Here is a 17,291-nt window from a genome sequence, read left to right on the forward strand (position 1 = left end):
CTGGGATTTTTTATATATGTAAGAATCCTCTCTTTTTTTTAACTCAGCACCATTCAGTACTGTTTATACTATGGTACAATTTTATATACAAACAAATGTGTAATACATCTGCATTTTTTACATAATACAGGGGTAAGTGTTTAGTGACAATATTTGCATGTTAACTGGTGATAAAAATGTTACCTCTCTATTAGAAGTCATATGGAATGTAATATATGTGTCAGTGAATGTGTGGTAAGGAAAGGGAGTCTTTCAATTAGTGATAACCAGTCAGTACAGCCTTTTGGTCATGCCAAGCTTTCTGAAGCTTCTGGCTGGCATCTAGGTTTTTTGCTTGACTCTTCGAATACTCAGCCATACAGGAACTCAGGCCAAGGACATAGTCCACAATATCCTGTTTAGGAGGTTTGAGAGGCTGCTCCCAGCTTTTCTTAACCAGACACAATGGACCCCATTCTGTGGAACCTCTCTGTAGGCAAAGAGGAGGCAGGGAATTAGGACATCCCATTCTCGCTTCAGCTTTTCTGGGAGCCCCATGATCATACCCTTGAGGTTTTTTTTAACCTTTCAACAAGCTCCTTGTACTGTGGATGGTAGGGTTTGGTGAACTTGTAGTTCACTCCACACTCTTACCACATTGCAGTGATATAAGTAGACATGAAGTTTGTACTCCTGTCTGTTAAAACCTCCTTAGGGAAACCCAGTCCGGAAAAAAAAACCAGAAGTGCTTTAGCCACCACAGGAGCTGTAGTGGTCCGAAGGGGAATAGCTCTGCATACCTAGTGGCATGGTCCACCGCCACTAGGATATAACTATATCCAGATGCTGTTGGGAGGCTTTAAAGGACCAACAATGTCTATCCCTACCCTATCAAAGGTAACCCCAACTACTGGGAGTGGAATTAAGGGGGGCTTTGTAGTGCCATCTGACTTGCCACTGGCTTTGCAAGTGATACCGGATCGACAAAACTCCTTGGTGTCTTCAGATATATGGGGCCAGTGGAAATGAAGGACAAGCCTGTCCCAAGTCTTGCTTTGCCCAAGATGTCCTGCAAGGGGAATGTCATGTGCAAGGGACAGAAGAAACCCCCTGGCCATCTGAGGTATTACCAACCTACTGGTGGCACCAGGATTGGTGTCTTTACCTTCAGCGAACAGGAGCCCATCTTCCCAATAGATCCTATGGGAACCATTGGCATTCCCTGCCTCCTCAGCAACAGCTTGCTTTCTGAGCTGATCAAGAGAGGGGCAGGATTTCTTCTCCAAACTAAAGTCTGCCCTGGAAGGGCCCCCTACCCCCAAGAACTCTGCCTGGTCAGGCCCAACTTCCTCTGGGACAGTTCCTTCGCAGGGACTGAGATCATCTCCATCAGGAGACTGATCCTCACTGGGAGTTTGGGAGGAGAATAAATCCTTGCCCTTTCTGTTCCTTCTCTTAGGAGCCAGCCGGTCCATGTTTCTAGGATCCAGTGTACCATCAGTGCTCAGCTGTTTGTCCTGAGCCCTGGTGACAGCAAATGCACTGGCAGAGATGCCCTTCATCTTTACATGTGTCCTGAAGTCCACTTCACACCAGGCTGTCAATCCACAGGTAGGTCTGGAGAAACCGCAACTCTTTTAGGGCCAGTTACCACTACTCAGCAGAGATCCACATATGCCAAGGAGTGATCAGTCCTGACATTGCTAGCGTTTGTCACTTGGTATTACTGACCATATATGTTCTGTTCAGGGGACACAAGTTTCTCTGTCGCCATTGTGTATCCGGCCCCTGTGTACCTGTAAGCCATAGCTTCATTTCCATTGATCAAAGGTTGTTCTCTGTACTTGCCCAAGTTAGTGGGACTTACTATTAAGGTGACAAGATATACGCCACCATTACAAACAAGGACAGCCTGAGTGGGAGTTCTGACTAGATCAGAACCCACTTCAGAACCCAAGGTTATCCTTACTAATCCCTTGGTTGCTGTACTAGCACTTGTACTGGTGCTAGGGGGCGTACCTGCCATTGGGGTAGTGGTAGCAGCTTCCTGGTATTGGCCTTAGGACAATCAGCATCCCTTGTCCAATGGGTTTTTACTTGAAATGAGTAACACCAACATTTCTTTTTACCCTTCTTAGACTTTTGGGACTCACCACAGATGCAGGTTCTTGCTTCTTCTGGTCACCTACACCTCCATGGTTTTTCTGCTTTACCCATTTGTCTGCCCATTTTCCCAATTCTTGGGTAGAGGTCAGATCAGAGTCTACCATGTACTGGTGCAGTTGTTGATTCTGATGATCATTATTATTAAGGACGTGTTCCTTCCTCAACAAATTGTACAATCTCTCATACTCCTATACCTTGCTTCCACGAAGCCAGCCTTCTAGAGCCTTAATCGCATTGTCTATGAAATCACCCAATCTTGAGTGTGTGCCTTCTGAGTATGCCTGAACTTACCTCTATACTGTTCAGGGTCAGTGGGGAGCTTGTGTCTACAAAGGAGAGCCATGGGATAGCTGCCCACTGCCCCTGAGGGACCTTCTGAACTTTGCAGGCCCTCTCTAAAGCATTGATCCATTTATGGATACCAACCTCCTCCTGGTAAGGAGATACTATCCTTCTCAGGTCCCTACTATCAAAGGAGGATTCTCTGATTCTAGGTACACTAGTGCTGCCACCATGAGACTCTAGTCCCAATTTTATCCTAGCCCTCTGGACTTCCAGGGTCTTTTTATCAAGGGCCAACAGTTCTTGCCTGAGCTTAAGTCTAACTCTCTCAAGTGTGATCAGGTAGTATTCCCTCTCTAAAGAGTCCTCCCTCTTGCTAGTGATGGAGGTCCCTATGGAATTTTCTGAAGCATTGGAATTAGCAGTGGAGGACCTAGACCCCCCCGTATCCTCTGTATCCTCTCAGGAGAATCGAAGGTAGGCCTACCTCTAGGGACGCCCTCTTATCACCTGTACTATTCCCTGGGGGATCAAAGTTCACCATGGTGGAGTCATCACACTCCTCCTGGTCATGCTCAGAATGAAGGTCACAATGGAAACTTCTCTTGGCCCATTTTTTGGAGTGTCCCCACCCACTATGTCCTGTTCCTCTGACCTATCAGGATTCTGGTGGTTATCTAGGATAAGCAACTCTAAGATATACTTAGTGGTGGGGTTACAAACTGTCTTCAATTTTCTAGAGGTACCCAGGGTCCTAGGTTCCTGGAATTTAAGACTGCTGTATCTCGAGGATTGTGGCCCATTGGGTTCCATAACTAATGAAATGGTGTCTATGTGTAGTGTGGTGTTGTACCTACCTACCCTAGTGAAAACTAACCTTCCTGGGATTGCAGAAAGAATTGTGCTAGACCCTTAACGACCAATCTAAAAGTTCAGTAGAACCTACTTGTCTACAAAACTATTTTATATGTGCCTAATGCTAGTGATGTTTTTTAATTTAATCCACACCTAGATTAGCTGGTAAAACAATGATGGCTTACATCCCAATCACTGCACATCAATGTAGGAGGTGGTTTATTATATTGTGCACACTTATTTAAATGAATCACCCTGCACTTATCAAGACAACTCTTATGGTGATTTCAGTGGTCTCAAACAACCATAGAAAGCTCTCTATTTGGTACTTGTGGAGAGCAGCCTTCAGGCTTAGTCCAGAAGGAGTGTAAAGCAGCTTGTTTTACCAGTACTAATCAAATAGTGTAGATCAAGTGAAAAAGAACCACACAGTGCAGTTATAAAAATATGTTTTTATTATGAACACTCACTAACAGATTGGTATATCTCCTACCCATATATATAATCCCAATACATGCAATACTTCAATAGTAGAAAAGGTAAGTAGCACAAATACAATGTGGTCTCAAGGGGGAGATCAAACCATATACCAATAAAGTGGAATGTGAACTGCGACCGAAGTTGAGACTGGACCCACATGACTTAGAAGAGCCGGGGCCCCAAGGACCCACTCAAGGTAAGTACCCAGGAACGTAGAACACACTAGCCCTGGTATGTAACTGGGGATGGGAACTAGAGGCACTGGGTGCTTGGAGCCAGCCAGCCTCCAAAGAGAAATGTCAAACACAAGTGGGGCTGCTCCTAGTGAGGTGATCTACAGGTGCTTAGAGATGCGTGATTGGTGGGGGCATCTTACAAAAAGTGAAGGACTGGCCTCACACACAACCTGGTGTCATACTTCATCATAGGCCGTCCTTGCCCACTAAGGTGTTTCATCCGCATCCACACACACACCAACACTCATACTTTGCGAGCGCGACCATGGCAGGAAGCTACCTACGCTCACTTCCGGGGAGGCGACCAGAGCCAGGCAGTCAGGCTTACAACAAGCTTAGGGATACGGGTACACCCCTAGCACACCCATAGTCAGGCTGACAGACAATCAAAACACGTCCGATAGCGGGGACACCGGATCCTACCAAGGTGCTACCAATATACCTAAATTGGCACTAATTATATATGATGGAGGACTATATAATACCCCGCCAAGTCCACTTCCATTCATCGACGGGGAGGCGGAGAGGACACAGCTAGGTTTCTCGGCGGAAGGCGCACCCAGATACAGTAAGAGTATGAGTGTTGGTGCGTGTGTGGATGCGGTTGAAACACCTAAGGAGGGCATTTCTCTGTCTCTTCAAAAACCCTTTTTTGGAAAAAAACCTTGCATTTATGTTTAAACCTGATGGATCATCATCGGGTTTTGTTTGCTTTACCCTACTTTCCCAGAATGTCACTAGACGGGCCCTCCCCCACGCCTCCCATGGAGAAAGTAGTTTAAAGTTCTTGGGTAAATTGTGAGAGACATTCTCTCTCATATTTTTTAAAGGTGTGCACATGCGTATGAATGACACATGTCATGCACTTTTAATAAACACGCACGCTAAGCAGTGTGGTGATGGATGGTTACTTGTAAAATAACCAGTGAAAACCTACATATTATTAACCCTGGGCGAAGCACTACGCTACGCTCGCGTAGTTTGCGAAGTTTGCGCAACTTCGCACTACGCGAGCTGCACGTAGCACAGTGCAAACATGCGTATCGCAGCGTAGCGTAGCGCAGCGTAGCGTAGTGCAGCGGTCATTTTTTGCTTGTTCGCGGTCCTCAACATCATGTTCGCGACCGCGAGCAAGCAAAATGACATCCCGGCGAGACTCTCAACGCGGGTAGGTCAGGTTCCTCATTGCGAGTGGTCGTGCATGCTCGCGACCGCTCGCAATGAGAAACTACCAGTTCGGTTTGAGAAAGCTGCCGCTCGAGTAAAAATCTACTCGAGCGGCAGAAAACTATGCTCGCACTGTGCAACATGCCGTTTTCAATGATTGCACAGTGCCGGATGCTTGTTCGCACTGTGCAATCATTGAAAAAGCATCCTGCACAGTGCGAACATGCCACTACGCAGCTCGCGTAGTGCTACGTGAAGTTCGCGTAGTGCGAAGTGCACTTCGCGTAGCTTCGCGTAGCTTCGCGTAGTGCTACTTCGCGAACTACGCCCACCCTTACATATTATGTCTGTGTTTGTCTTATCATTTTTCTACAGGCTAGACTTGGAGTCCCATAGCAGTGGGGTGAACGATAATTCACACCCCAAAGAGTGGTTGATCTTTATTTAATTATAAAGACGGAGCCCATTATGTCCTGAAGAATGCCATGTACCCTCATGGGACATTAGGCAGAAACATGTTGACCACACATACCACGATGAAGGGATAATTATTTCCCTAGTCACTGCACACTTCTTTGAACACCATACAGTTGCACAGTTTATTAAAATTTGTCTTTATGACAACTGTAATGGTTTTTAGATCACTTTCACTACCCACGGGCCCCCACTTAGTTTAGACGTGCATCCCTGTCGTCAGGTGTATACCCGCCCTCTTTCAAACTGAGTTTTTAGAGGACGAGGACGGCCTATGATGAAGCATGACACCAGGTGGTGTGTGAGGCCAGTCCTTCACTTTTTGTGAGATGCCCCCACCAATCACGCATCTCAAAGCACCTGTTGGTCACCCCACTAGGAGCAGCCCTACTTGTGTTTAAAAAGTACCCAGGAACCCCACGGAGGCCATATGCAGAGTGGAAGCCCAGTTGCGTACTCAATGATAGTCAATGCGGAAGTCGCAATTGCAGTTTTCAAGAAGAAGGACCCTTACCTGAGAACCCTGTAGAAACCCCATGGAAGATGGAAGGTTGGAGAGTCACTCCACCCATGGATATCCCAGGAAACAGGATACCTACACCAGGGAAGCCGAATGCATAGGTGCGTTGTGACATCGGACACCACTGTAGATCACAATGGAGGACTTCAGTGAAGATGCTGCTGGCGAAGAAGGTGAAAGAGTCCAGTGGAATCCAAGGGTGGATTCTTGAAGAGGAGTACCTGCAAGCAGAGGGGACACAGTCTATGCCAATCAGGAGTGACCAGAAGGCACAGAAGACCAATGACCACCGATGACAGAAAATGCAGTAGGGTTGACGGTGACCTTGTCGCTGCAGCTATGAGGACCAGGCGACACTGTGGAAGACCAGGACCCCTTCACGAGCTGTCCCACTTTGGAAGTCGAGAGCCAGGGGGTCTGTGTCCGGTGGGAGCACCAACAAGCCTTGGCAGCAGCAACAGAGCACACCCCGAGCAAGCAGGGGAGCCCACAGGAGCCAAAGAAAACCCTCAAGTCCCACAGGCAATGGAAAAGGAGTCGCAAGAGGGCCTCGAAGAGCTCACCAACAATACAGGCCCACGGTGCAGAGGATGCGTGAGGACAAAGATCTTGGTAGCAAGAGTTGCTGGAAGCTGGAGCTACTTGGAGCCTTTGCAGCGGCAAGTCGACGTGGTGCACATGGGTTCTATTCCAGCGGTTCTGATGAGGGATCCTGGCCTCAAACTCGCTGAGAAGACAGTGAAGGCTCAAGGAAGTTGCAGAACGACCACCTGTGTTGCTGGGCCTTGCGAAGTCCGGAGGACGTCAGGAGCAGCAGACCGGTCAGCTTAGTTGTGGTGCCTGCAGATGCAGAGGAGTCACTCCTTCACTCCAAGGGAGATTCCTTTAGGTGTCTTTGACACCGACAGGCCTGTAGAAGAACCTGGATGGAGCACAGGAGCAAACAACGCAGAAGACTGGCAGGATGAGTAGACCAGGAGCAGCAGGAGTCTTCTGGATACAGTCTTGGTTGCCAAAGTGAAGTCCAACGTGTCCAGACGGTTGAAGATGAAGTGGTTTTGGAACTGAATCTTGTCCCACGACATATCTGAAGAGTCACCCACATGTAAGCCCTTAAGTACCCAAAGGAAAGGGTTGGGACGATTCAGGGGTCCCTACCAGAGAAGGGGCTGGACATAAGGGGGTATACTCCCATGTCCTTTGTCCAGTTTTGCCCCAGAGCGGGAGCCAAAAGCTCACTGAACTGGTTCCAACTCGAGTATGCAAGGAGGGCACCAAATATGCCCTTCAAAGCAGTCTGGTGTCTCTGGCAAGTGCCCCCACTCAGCCCAATACACTAAATCCTGTCTGGGAGATGGCCACACATCCCAGTGACAGGAAACCTAATGTTCTACCTTCCCCTGCCCCAGTCTGGCTCAGCAGCTGGAGTGCAGAATCGTGTCTGTGGTCGGCAGCAACACTAACTTGCTGTTAGACCCTGAAAGGCTAGTACCAGGAATACAGGGGGGGGGGCTTCCTAGGGGCCCAGTACATGGGATCTTACATCCAACACTAAAATTAGTGTTGTGGTAGGATTTCAACATGCTTGATACCAAACATGACCAGTTTTGGTGCAGTCAAAATATAGTTAGACTTCCCGTAATTGACTTGATGTCCACTATATGTATAAAAGGGCTGACTGCACTTACAAAGCCAGGAGAATTGACTCCTAGGTTTGTAATGGGTGTCCTGCTCATGCAGGGCACCCTCACACTTATAACTAATCACCCTACATTCAGGATTGAAAGGCCTACTTTAGGGGTTACTTACAGGTTTTTAGTGCAGAGACTTCAGATATAAGGAAACGTATATCTGTTGTGAGTGGTGCTAGCACTAGCTCACACAGGTTGCACTGTCAGCCCTGTAGTCACAGTTTGAGTGGTCTCTCATGGGTGGCACAATACATGCAGCCCATGGGAGACCTGCGGTGTACCTATGCCCTGGGTACTCAGTACCATATACTGGGGACTTAGAAGGGTAAACCAGTAGCCAATTAGAAAGGTACTAACTCACACTTTAGGGAGAGAGCACAGTGACTGGGGCCCTGATCAGCAGGATCCCAGTCAGACTAGTCAGAAATCAGAATTACACCAGCAAAAAGTGAAGGGAACCATGAAAGCAGATCCTACTTTCCTACAATGGTTGAATAAGGTTGATCAGTTAGCAGAAAGTTTACCACATCTGACTTAAGTTAGTGCATGAGGCCGAAAGACAAAACACCACACAGACTGGTTCCAGATATGTATTCCTCTTGCCAGGATCTAGCTCAGCAATTGTCTCAAGCCGTCCATTGACACATTCCATGCCCACACGTGTGTGCCACACTCACATTCTGCTTACGCACCACCACTCAGATGCATTCTCAACCACCCATCTAACACGCACACTACCACCTGTAATAGCCAGATCTGAGAAGCTGAAGATAGAGTTTAAAATTAAGCAAGACAAACCTCGAGATGAGAAATTTGATGATTTGACGATATGGGGGCTGTAAGGACCAGATGGTGGACATGAAGAACTGGCTGATTTCAATATGAGGATCACTTGTGCAGGAAGCGTGGGATGCAATGTAAATATGTATGTAGATAACATTACATGGAGTTAAAGGAGCGGACTAGGAAGAACGTGGTGGGTTTGCTAATAATGAGGTGAGTATATTCATGATTGCAATTTTAGACAAGTATGAGCCAAAGTCTGAGGCAGAAAGAGGAGATTGAATGAGAGATGTGAGAACTGGGGAGAAGAGGTAGTTGATGATGTAGTTGGGTTGTTGAGGATACGAGCATGGAGAGGAAATTAGCTCAAGAGATAAGTTCATGTTGACTTTTTTCAGTGCCATGTGTCATAATGCAGGCCATATTTCTAGTCATCCAGTTTCTCTGTAGTCCTGTGTTTGTGCCATCTGGGAGGAGTGCACACATTTTAGAGTGGATGTTGGAGTAATCCTTGGATGTGGATGGAGGGTGATTGTAATGCAGCATTTTATATCTGGATGTATGACGATACAACGAGGGCCACCTTATATCCTTCTCCTGTTGCTTTACTGACCAGCCAGATGTGCAAAATATAACACAATAAGAGCAGAATTGTTTGCCGTCATCCATGATTACGGTACACTTTACTAAGAACACACTACAACCAAGCACATCCTCTCATCTGCCAAACCGCTTTGGCGCCTTGTAATGGTTATGAAGCATGCATAAATATAGCACAATACAAACGTGACTTCTCTGGAGCATAGTCGCCATCTTTGCCCGCTCAAAAAGATTGCCTCCTATCAGTAACTTTAGGGATGACAATTTCAGGAAAAGTGAAATGAAATGCTCTCAGCCTTAGTTCCCGATATGCTGCCCACGCGCACGCCCCGGGTGGAGATTTGATTTCTAATGCCATAGTTTGTTTGGGGGAAATCTTTTTATTGTAAAAATCAGCTCCATAACAGTGCACATCAGTCAGTATCGGAAGTTAATTGGCAAAAGCAAACAATTGAATCAAAATAAAAGCCCCCGTCAGTACCCATATTGGCCTACAAACAAGGATCAAACCCCTAAGGACACCCCTATGCAATAGCAAAGGCACCTTTTGTACCCCAAACTACATTTCCCCCAGTACAGTCAACCACCCCAAACCGCTCACCCCCCATCCCTCCCATGCCATAATGCGTCCATTTCCATCCACGGAAGCGGTCCGCTGAGCCCCAGGGGCACCGGGCAACCCCCCATCCTCACTACAAACAATTCATACAGGAGTATAATGTAGTTAGCATACACCCCATTAATCCATTGTTCTAATGCCATAGTTGTTTAAAAAACTCACCTACCTTAGGTTGGAAGTCTGAGCTTGTAATGTCCTGGTTGCCACACAAAGCACAAAGATGACTTTATATTCTAAATGTCCCCACAAATAAACACCAAGTGAAGCTCTCACCCTTTAAGATGGTGATGTCGATGTAGGGCCGTACCTCTGGCAGAAGGTACTGAGGGCTTGAGTGGGCGGCAGAAGAGGGCTGAGTCGTAGCTGAAGGCTGAGGGTCCACAGAGTCACAGCAGCGTTGGCAGACACGGGGAGAGGCCATCAGGGGGTCGTCGGTGACAGGCTCATTGGACGGGGCCCCGCAGATCATGGCTGTCAGGAAGAGAAGACTGAAAGGCCACAGGAAGGCAGCAAGTCCCATGATGACCTGGGGGAAAGAGGGACTCTCAGACATGTAATATGTGAAGAGAGAGATGAATGGGGTGAAAAGGGAATGAGGACGAAAAATTATTGAGTGGGAAGAATCCCAGAGAAATTGGAGAAAAGAGGAGGTAACTTCATCTTGACATTGGGTCACAGTTCTTTCTCCCATTGCATCTCTCCCATTCCCCTGTGTGCTCCCTCCCTCCTGACTTGAGTTAGCTTTCTCCCCACGTATGCATATCTCTACCGTTCCTTGCAGTGCCCTCTGCTGGCCAAGATAAGGTCACGCTCACTTCTGTATCTCTCCCATGCGCTAAAGTGTTCCTGCTGGCTGGTTATAGTCAGAGCTTGATTTGAGCTGGTGGTCTCCAGTGCTCGGCACCGGACTTATTTGGCAACGCCGGCACTTATAACAGCTGCCACATGGTGGCACTGTTTATGTAATTTAAAGATGAGCAGGACAACAGTTGATTAGTATTTTAATATGCATTTAAAACATCTAATACCTGCCGCCAAGCCATTTCTATTGCTTTGGGGGCCTTGAACAGTCTGAACTACACTTCTTCACAGTTTACACTTGTAACAGTGTGATGGTTAATAGTTGTGTAGGTACTGTCATTGGCAGTGCTGACAGTGGCAGTAGGAGGTGCAAGCTGCGGTGGCCTCCCGAGTATTGTCCTGGTACTTTCTTTTTTTTTTTTTACCAATTAAGCACGTTATAGTTTTCTTCCATTGTATATGTCACCCTGTGCCTCCTACCAATACTCCAGGCCAGGGAACTTGTGCCCGCGGCAGCCATACCACCCCCCCCCCATACTGAGTAAACTATATGTAGGGAATGTCCTACCTTGTGCTTGTTTAGCGTGGATGTAGCTAGAGAGCAATTTTGCGTCCTGTGGCAGCCCCACCAAAGGCATTGCCGATGCCTCAGTGGCCTCCAAGCTGAGAGCTTTCCAGAATAGGTTTTCTGGGGCTCTGTTAGCAAGGAGGCCAAGGTGGAATACTCTGAAGCCACACGCAATGACACTATTCGCAATCCAAAATGGCAAAAACTGTTCTCACTCAGAGTTCAGCTTCAAATAGGGGGTTTATGATCGACTGAGGTGCCACTCTGTAATTAATGGAACTAACCTACAGTACTTTTGACTCCTTGGAAAACCATATTGTGTCTTGGAGTGCAGGTGATTTCGGGGCATTTTTTTAGATAATGGGCTTGTTAGGCTCTTTCCACTGAATAACCGTATAGATTAATGAGTAACACTTCCTAAAGCACCCACCGATCTTTCTTCCTAAAGACATCTCCGATTTCTTAGAAATTATATGATTAAAGTTGTAACCTTCTTTCTTGATCCACCGTATTTCGTCGAAATGACTCTTCATATATTTCATGTTTGATGGGAAAAGACAGAGGGCCTTATTTATGAAAAGTGACGCATCGCTGCGTGAAAACAGCGATGCGTCACTTTTCACTGCGCTCTCCTTGCGACACTAACGATGCGTCATATTTACAGTATGACGCATCATGTCGCAAGGAGTTACAGATACGTCAGTATTTCTGACGTATCTGTAGGCGCAAAAGTGACGCATTGCTGGAGTGTGTCACAAAAGTGACGCAACTCCAGCAATGTGTACTTTCACATGGGCAAGTCCCATGTTGTTAGTGCCTGCATTAGTCTTATGCCTGCCATGAGGCAGGCGTAAGATTTTGACGCATTAGCGTCCAAGAAATGGCGCAGTGAAATCTTATAGATTTCACTGAGTCACTTGTATGACTCTTTCTTGCGTCAAAACGCCCCCTTGCATACATTGGGCAGGTATAATGTGGCGCAGGGGTTTACAAAGTGACTCATCTACCTAGATGCGTCACTTTGTAAATATGGTGCAACAAGGCACATTTTTTACTCCGCTGGTGCGTCACAAAAAGTGACCAGTGGTGTAAAAGTGACGCAAGGGCTCATAAATGAGCCCCAGAGAATTTAAGGCAGTTAAAGTCTAAATAGAGGTTTGTCAATTATGGAGTGGTTTTCTCAAGAATGGCATCCATGAACCCGACCACTGATTGCTGGGTCGACACTGCAGTGCCTTCTATTCTGACTTGTTACCAAGAAGCAAACAGATCTTTGCTGGGCACATCAATGGCTCACCTCCCAGAGGCAAAGCAGCTATGTCTGCCGGATCTCTGTTCATACCCTTTGCTGAACACTGCTGTATTGATTCTGACTCCACGAAGGATAACCTGCTGGACCAACCTACAGTACCTAACCTTCTACCTTGCTATATTATTGGTCCCCACCTTGAAGGCAGGCCCAGACCAGTCCACGATTTATAGATATCAGAAAGAATCCTGTGATGGAGAAGTAAAAGTTGCCTATCTATAATTCAATTCTTTGAATTCCGTATTCTCTATAAATCAGTAGTATGCTCATTATCTCCATACGGACTAAAAGCATAGTTGCCAATTTAGTGGAGTAAAGTGCCTTTCACTATTTTACTTTAAAAAATTAATTGCTTTTCAGGCCCTGTGTTGGCGGCTACACTTTTCCTCTGTTTTGAAGTTTTAAAAATGTGAAAAGCAGTGGTGCTTTTAATCAGGGGTACATTAGGAATAGTTAATTGTCAGCATGTTTTTTAATCACAGCAAAATTAGAAAATGCTGCTGCTTGTAGGCATGTTTTCTTTATTTTAATGGATTTTTCAAATAGAGCATTATTCTGTTAAAGTGTTTGGATGGTTTGCACATTTGTGGAAATATTCTGCTTTTAATGATTTCAGAGAGACTATCTGTGATTTCTGTCACTTAATTTGCCTGTTAAGGATAGAAAAATACATAAATTAAGGTTTGGGTTCTTATATTCAGAGATTTCCGATGAAAGGGATCCTTTTTCCTGAGCGATAACATTACCAAGTGCTAAGAAAGTAAAGAGTGCCTCAAAATAGCCACATAGGATAACCTTATGTGGGAGTGGACGTTCCTCTAACCCTTCACATGGACTAATGCAGGTTAATGCACTGTATGATTTTGAAAACTAGAATGAATTGAAAGACCCACAAACTACCTTGCTAGCTCTTCAAATGTAATACCTCCACTTCATCACTCATTCTGTCCTTTCTCACACTGCTACGGCTTTGTGGGTACTTTTTACTCCTGCTTTCATTTACTCTCTCAAGTCCTCTACTTTTCATAATTCCCCTGTTGTCTCTTCACCTGTCTCTGTTCATCTCTTTCTTTACTGTGTTTGTATTCTTCCTCTGTCAGATGAAAGCAAGACACAGATTAAGAATATTGTGTGTTTATTCTTAGAACCCCTATATGTATGTCTTTATACATATGTACATGTATTGAGCGGTAGTTGTATAATCCAAACCTATTGAAAGCAGTGGAGCAGTGTTGGAACTGGCACTTTCTAGCTGGCTGAGGCGATGCCTTAGCCAGGCGGAACTTACTTCTCCCTATCAGGGGCAGGTGATTAGGCTCACTATATAATCTGCGCTCACCCTTAGGTAGAATGATATTGAGCAGTCAGGCTTATCACAGAGTCAATGTGTAAAGCTTTGGCACAGCACTCACAATAAATACACTGAGCATCAATCAGAGTACTTGCAAAGCGCGCTACTTACCCGTGAGAGTCTCAAGGCGCTGATGGGAGGCGGGGGTGCTGCTACTGTTCGAAGAGCCAGGTCTTGAGGAGTCTTCTGAAGGCGAGTAGGTCTTGGGTCTACCGTATGTAGGTAGGGAGGGTGTTCCAGGTCTTGGCGGCGAGGTAGGAGAAGGATCTGCCGCCGGAGGTCATACGTTGGATGCGGGGGACAGCGGCGAGGGTGAGGCTGGTGGAGCGGAGCTGGCGGGTGGGGGTGTGGAAGCTGAGTCTGCTGTTCAGGTAGGCTGGTCCGGCGTTGTGGAGTGCTTTGTGTGCGTGAGTGAGGAGCTTGAAGGTGATCCTCTTGTCGATGGGGAGCCAGTGTAGGTCTCTCAGGTGGGGGGCGATGCGGCTGCGGCGGGGGACGTTGACGATCAGTCGGGCGGAGGCGTTTTGGATGCGTTGTAGTCTTCGTAGGGGTTTGGCTGGGAATCCTGTGTAGAGTGTGTTACCATAGTCCAGTCTGCTGCTGACGAGGGCCTGTGTCACCGTTCTTCTTCTTGAGCATCATAAAAGAGACTTCTCATGTGATGTATGTAAATAACGTTTGTATTCAACACACACAATAATCAACACAACTTGAACATCTTTTTTTCTGGGCATAACTCACACTTGGAGTTATTACTAGCAGTACTAGGCTAGGGCGCTCGACCTTTGACCTGGGGATCTGGGTTCGAGTCTCGGTAACAACGCCAAAAACCTCCTGTGATTCTGGGCAAATCACTTAATCGCCCCGTGCCTAAAATGAATGTGTGTCCGTCCTCATGTAACGTAACTGGTGCTATGTAAAGCGCTCTGATACCTGATTCGGTTCGGGTCTAGTTCGCGCTATATAAAACTCTGCAAAAAAAAAAACGTGTTTAAAATGACATTAGTAATATGCATACTTTGATACTTTGGAAAGATCCTATTCTACAACTCCCCCAGCACCTTTATGCGGTGCAACACGCTGTCCACTCCAGGCCCACCCCAGCAGTTCTTATAATTCAATACCACACAGTTATAGGTTACACCCCTGGTCACAACGATATCAGAAATATGTATAGAAGGAATTATAACACTTTTTGGCAGCACCGCAGCCGAGGCCACACCGTTAAAGCCAATGTTAAAAGTAATGCTCTTCTGGCAAAAAATCAACGTGTAAGGCAACACTGACGGCCAGTGTCGTGAATTACAGGTGGTCTGCAGACAATCACTGCCTCACAGACACTCACTCCGCACTGATACGGGGTGCAATAGATATCAGGCAGGTCTATATGGAACGCACACATACGCACTCAGCACCCTAATGTGTGGCAACTGATATCCAACAGGTCAGTCGAGAACACACTCCAGACCCCAAGGCCAAGCCTTTCTTCACACTCCAACTCACTCAGACTATCCTACACCCACAGATTGGAGTCAACCAACCTCCTCCCCAGACCCTAGGCCACACACAGTCAAAGTCACTCTTAGTCATGGTCCCAGGGAAGCAGGTGGGGGTAGGTAGCAGGGCCAATTAGGAGGCAGCCGCCAAATGGGGGTTTGGCCACCACTCAGGATGCAGAGCAAAAGCAGCCATAGGGCGCAATAGTCGGTCACTCAAAAGGGTTCTACAAGGACCTTCTGGCACCAGCCCAGTTCTGCAAAGCACAGGGGAGTCATGCAGTCCTTGACCAGCTTACAATCATTCTCGCAAGCATTTCTCCAGCCTAGTCAATAACTCTCACCATGTAGACCCAAGCTTGGCAATACTACTTGGCCACACAATGTCGTTGGAGGGCCAGGTGAGGAGAGGGCAGTTGGTCTGCTCCACTGAGGGCTAAAAAGGGAACAATCAAATGGAGAATGGAGCAGGGGAGCCTCTCGGGACAAGGGGCACCCCGTCAGGTATAAGTCAATCAGAGTCGCACCCATGCAATCCGGGCCCAATGCCTGGTGCTCATTGATACAGGGCACACCAGACAGTTCTGGTCACACATATGAAGAGTTGCAATTTCAGCACCTCATTAAAAATGGAGCACATCATCCAGTGCAGGCTGATATTGGTCGTACCAGACAATTCTGATTACACTAAATGAAAAGTTGCAAATTCTGCATCTCCCTGGAAATGAGGCACAGCTGACGTTGATATTGGTTGCATCAGGCAATTCTGGACACACACACAGATGCAAGTTCTGCAATACCTCACGAGGTAAAATGAGGCACTAGTATGGTTACGCCCCCACCTCCGAGGGTCACAACCTGTGAATCGGACACCGCACGCAATGAGCATGCCGATGGGGTGTCGCACAAGGGAGGTGCGGCACGATCAACAAAGCGGGCTACTCTGGATCACTCTGGATCCTGCAACCTGTGAATCCACTCACCACCAAGAAGACACTTATGCATGCCAAGATTCCCACGATGCGGGGGCCACATGCCTTAGATGCCTTAGATGTGGGAAAGACTTCTGTGGCTCTGCACAGGGCAATCTGGTCTCCTAGCACAATTCTTAGTTCCATGCTCAGGTCTCGCGACCGGTTGGAATTCAGCAGACAATGTGAGCAATTAAGAGGGCACTGTTCTTCTGGTGTTACAAGTAGAGGGTGGGGTCCCTCGTAGGAAATATTTGATGTCCTGGAGACCTCCGAAAGAACAGGGGGCAAGCCAACAAGCCCTTGGAGAGCACATTTCAGGGTGCCACCCAGGAGCAGGTAGTCAGCTCAGGCCAGCCACTATTCAGAAAGGGCACACGGTCCCTTTCAATGGCAGTAATCCTCCTTGTGCACAACAGATTCTTCTGGCAGTTTGCACCACGCAGCTCCAGGTTCTCTGGACCCATTTCCCCACAAGTGTATCTCTGCTCTGCTGAAGTATGGCACCAGTAGATATACTGTAGTATGCCTTTGAAGTTGGGGATGGTTCAGAGGGTCTGGCTTTGAACCACAGTTGTCTCCCCTAAATTTCAGTCCTGTCTACTATGAGGCTGTGGAATGCAGATTTTAATCTTAAATGGGGCCACGATCTGGCTCCTGTGGCCAAGTATCAAAACCTCCTCCGGCAATCTATCCAGCCAGGTCGTCACATGGCAAAGGTCTGTCGTTCCAGTTGCATGCCCAGTGTTTTATAGCTGTCGCAGGGAATGCCCAGATGTGTTCCCACAACCTCCAGTGTGGACTGGAGCCACGCACAAAGGCATACAAAGAGTTTTAGAGCATAGAAAGGCCTACTTTCTAGAACGGGCATTTCTACACTAGTCATGACAAAACCACCTTTACCGATGGAAAGGGTTTGTCACTGTGAATCCAATGATAGGAA

General features: G+C 47.0%; 1 protein-coding gene across 1 annotated transcript in view; it reads right to left on the minus strand.

The window, feature by feature from the left end:
- The window catches only part of C1QTNF6 (C1q and TNF related 6), a 92,662-nt gene that overhangs the window by 29,186 nt on the left and 46,185 nt on the right, over window positions 1–17,291 (minus strand). Inside the window, exon 2 of the mRNA XM_078657813.1 lies at window positions 10,126–10,378. Coding sequence (XP_078513939.1) covers window positions 10,126–10,372 — 247 coding nt within the window. The 5' untranslated portion in view covers window positions 10,373–10,378. The remainder of the gene's footprint in view (window positions 1–10,125; window positions 10,379–17,291) is intronic.

This window comes from Lissotriton helveticus, chromosome 1_1 (assembly GCF_964261635.1).
Source record: "Lissotriton helveticus chromosome 1_1, aLisHel1.1, whole genome shotgun sequence".
Lineage (NCBI taxonomy): Eukaryota > Metazoa > Chordata > Amphibia > Caudata > Salamandridae > Lissotriton > Lissotriton helveticus.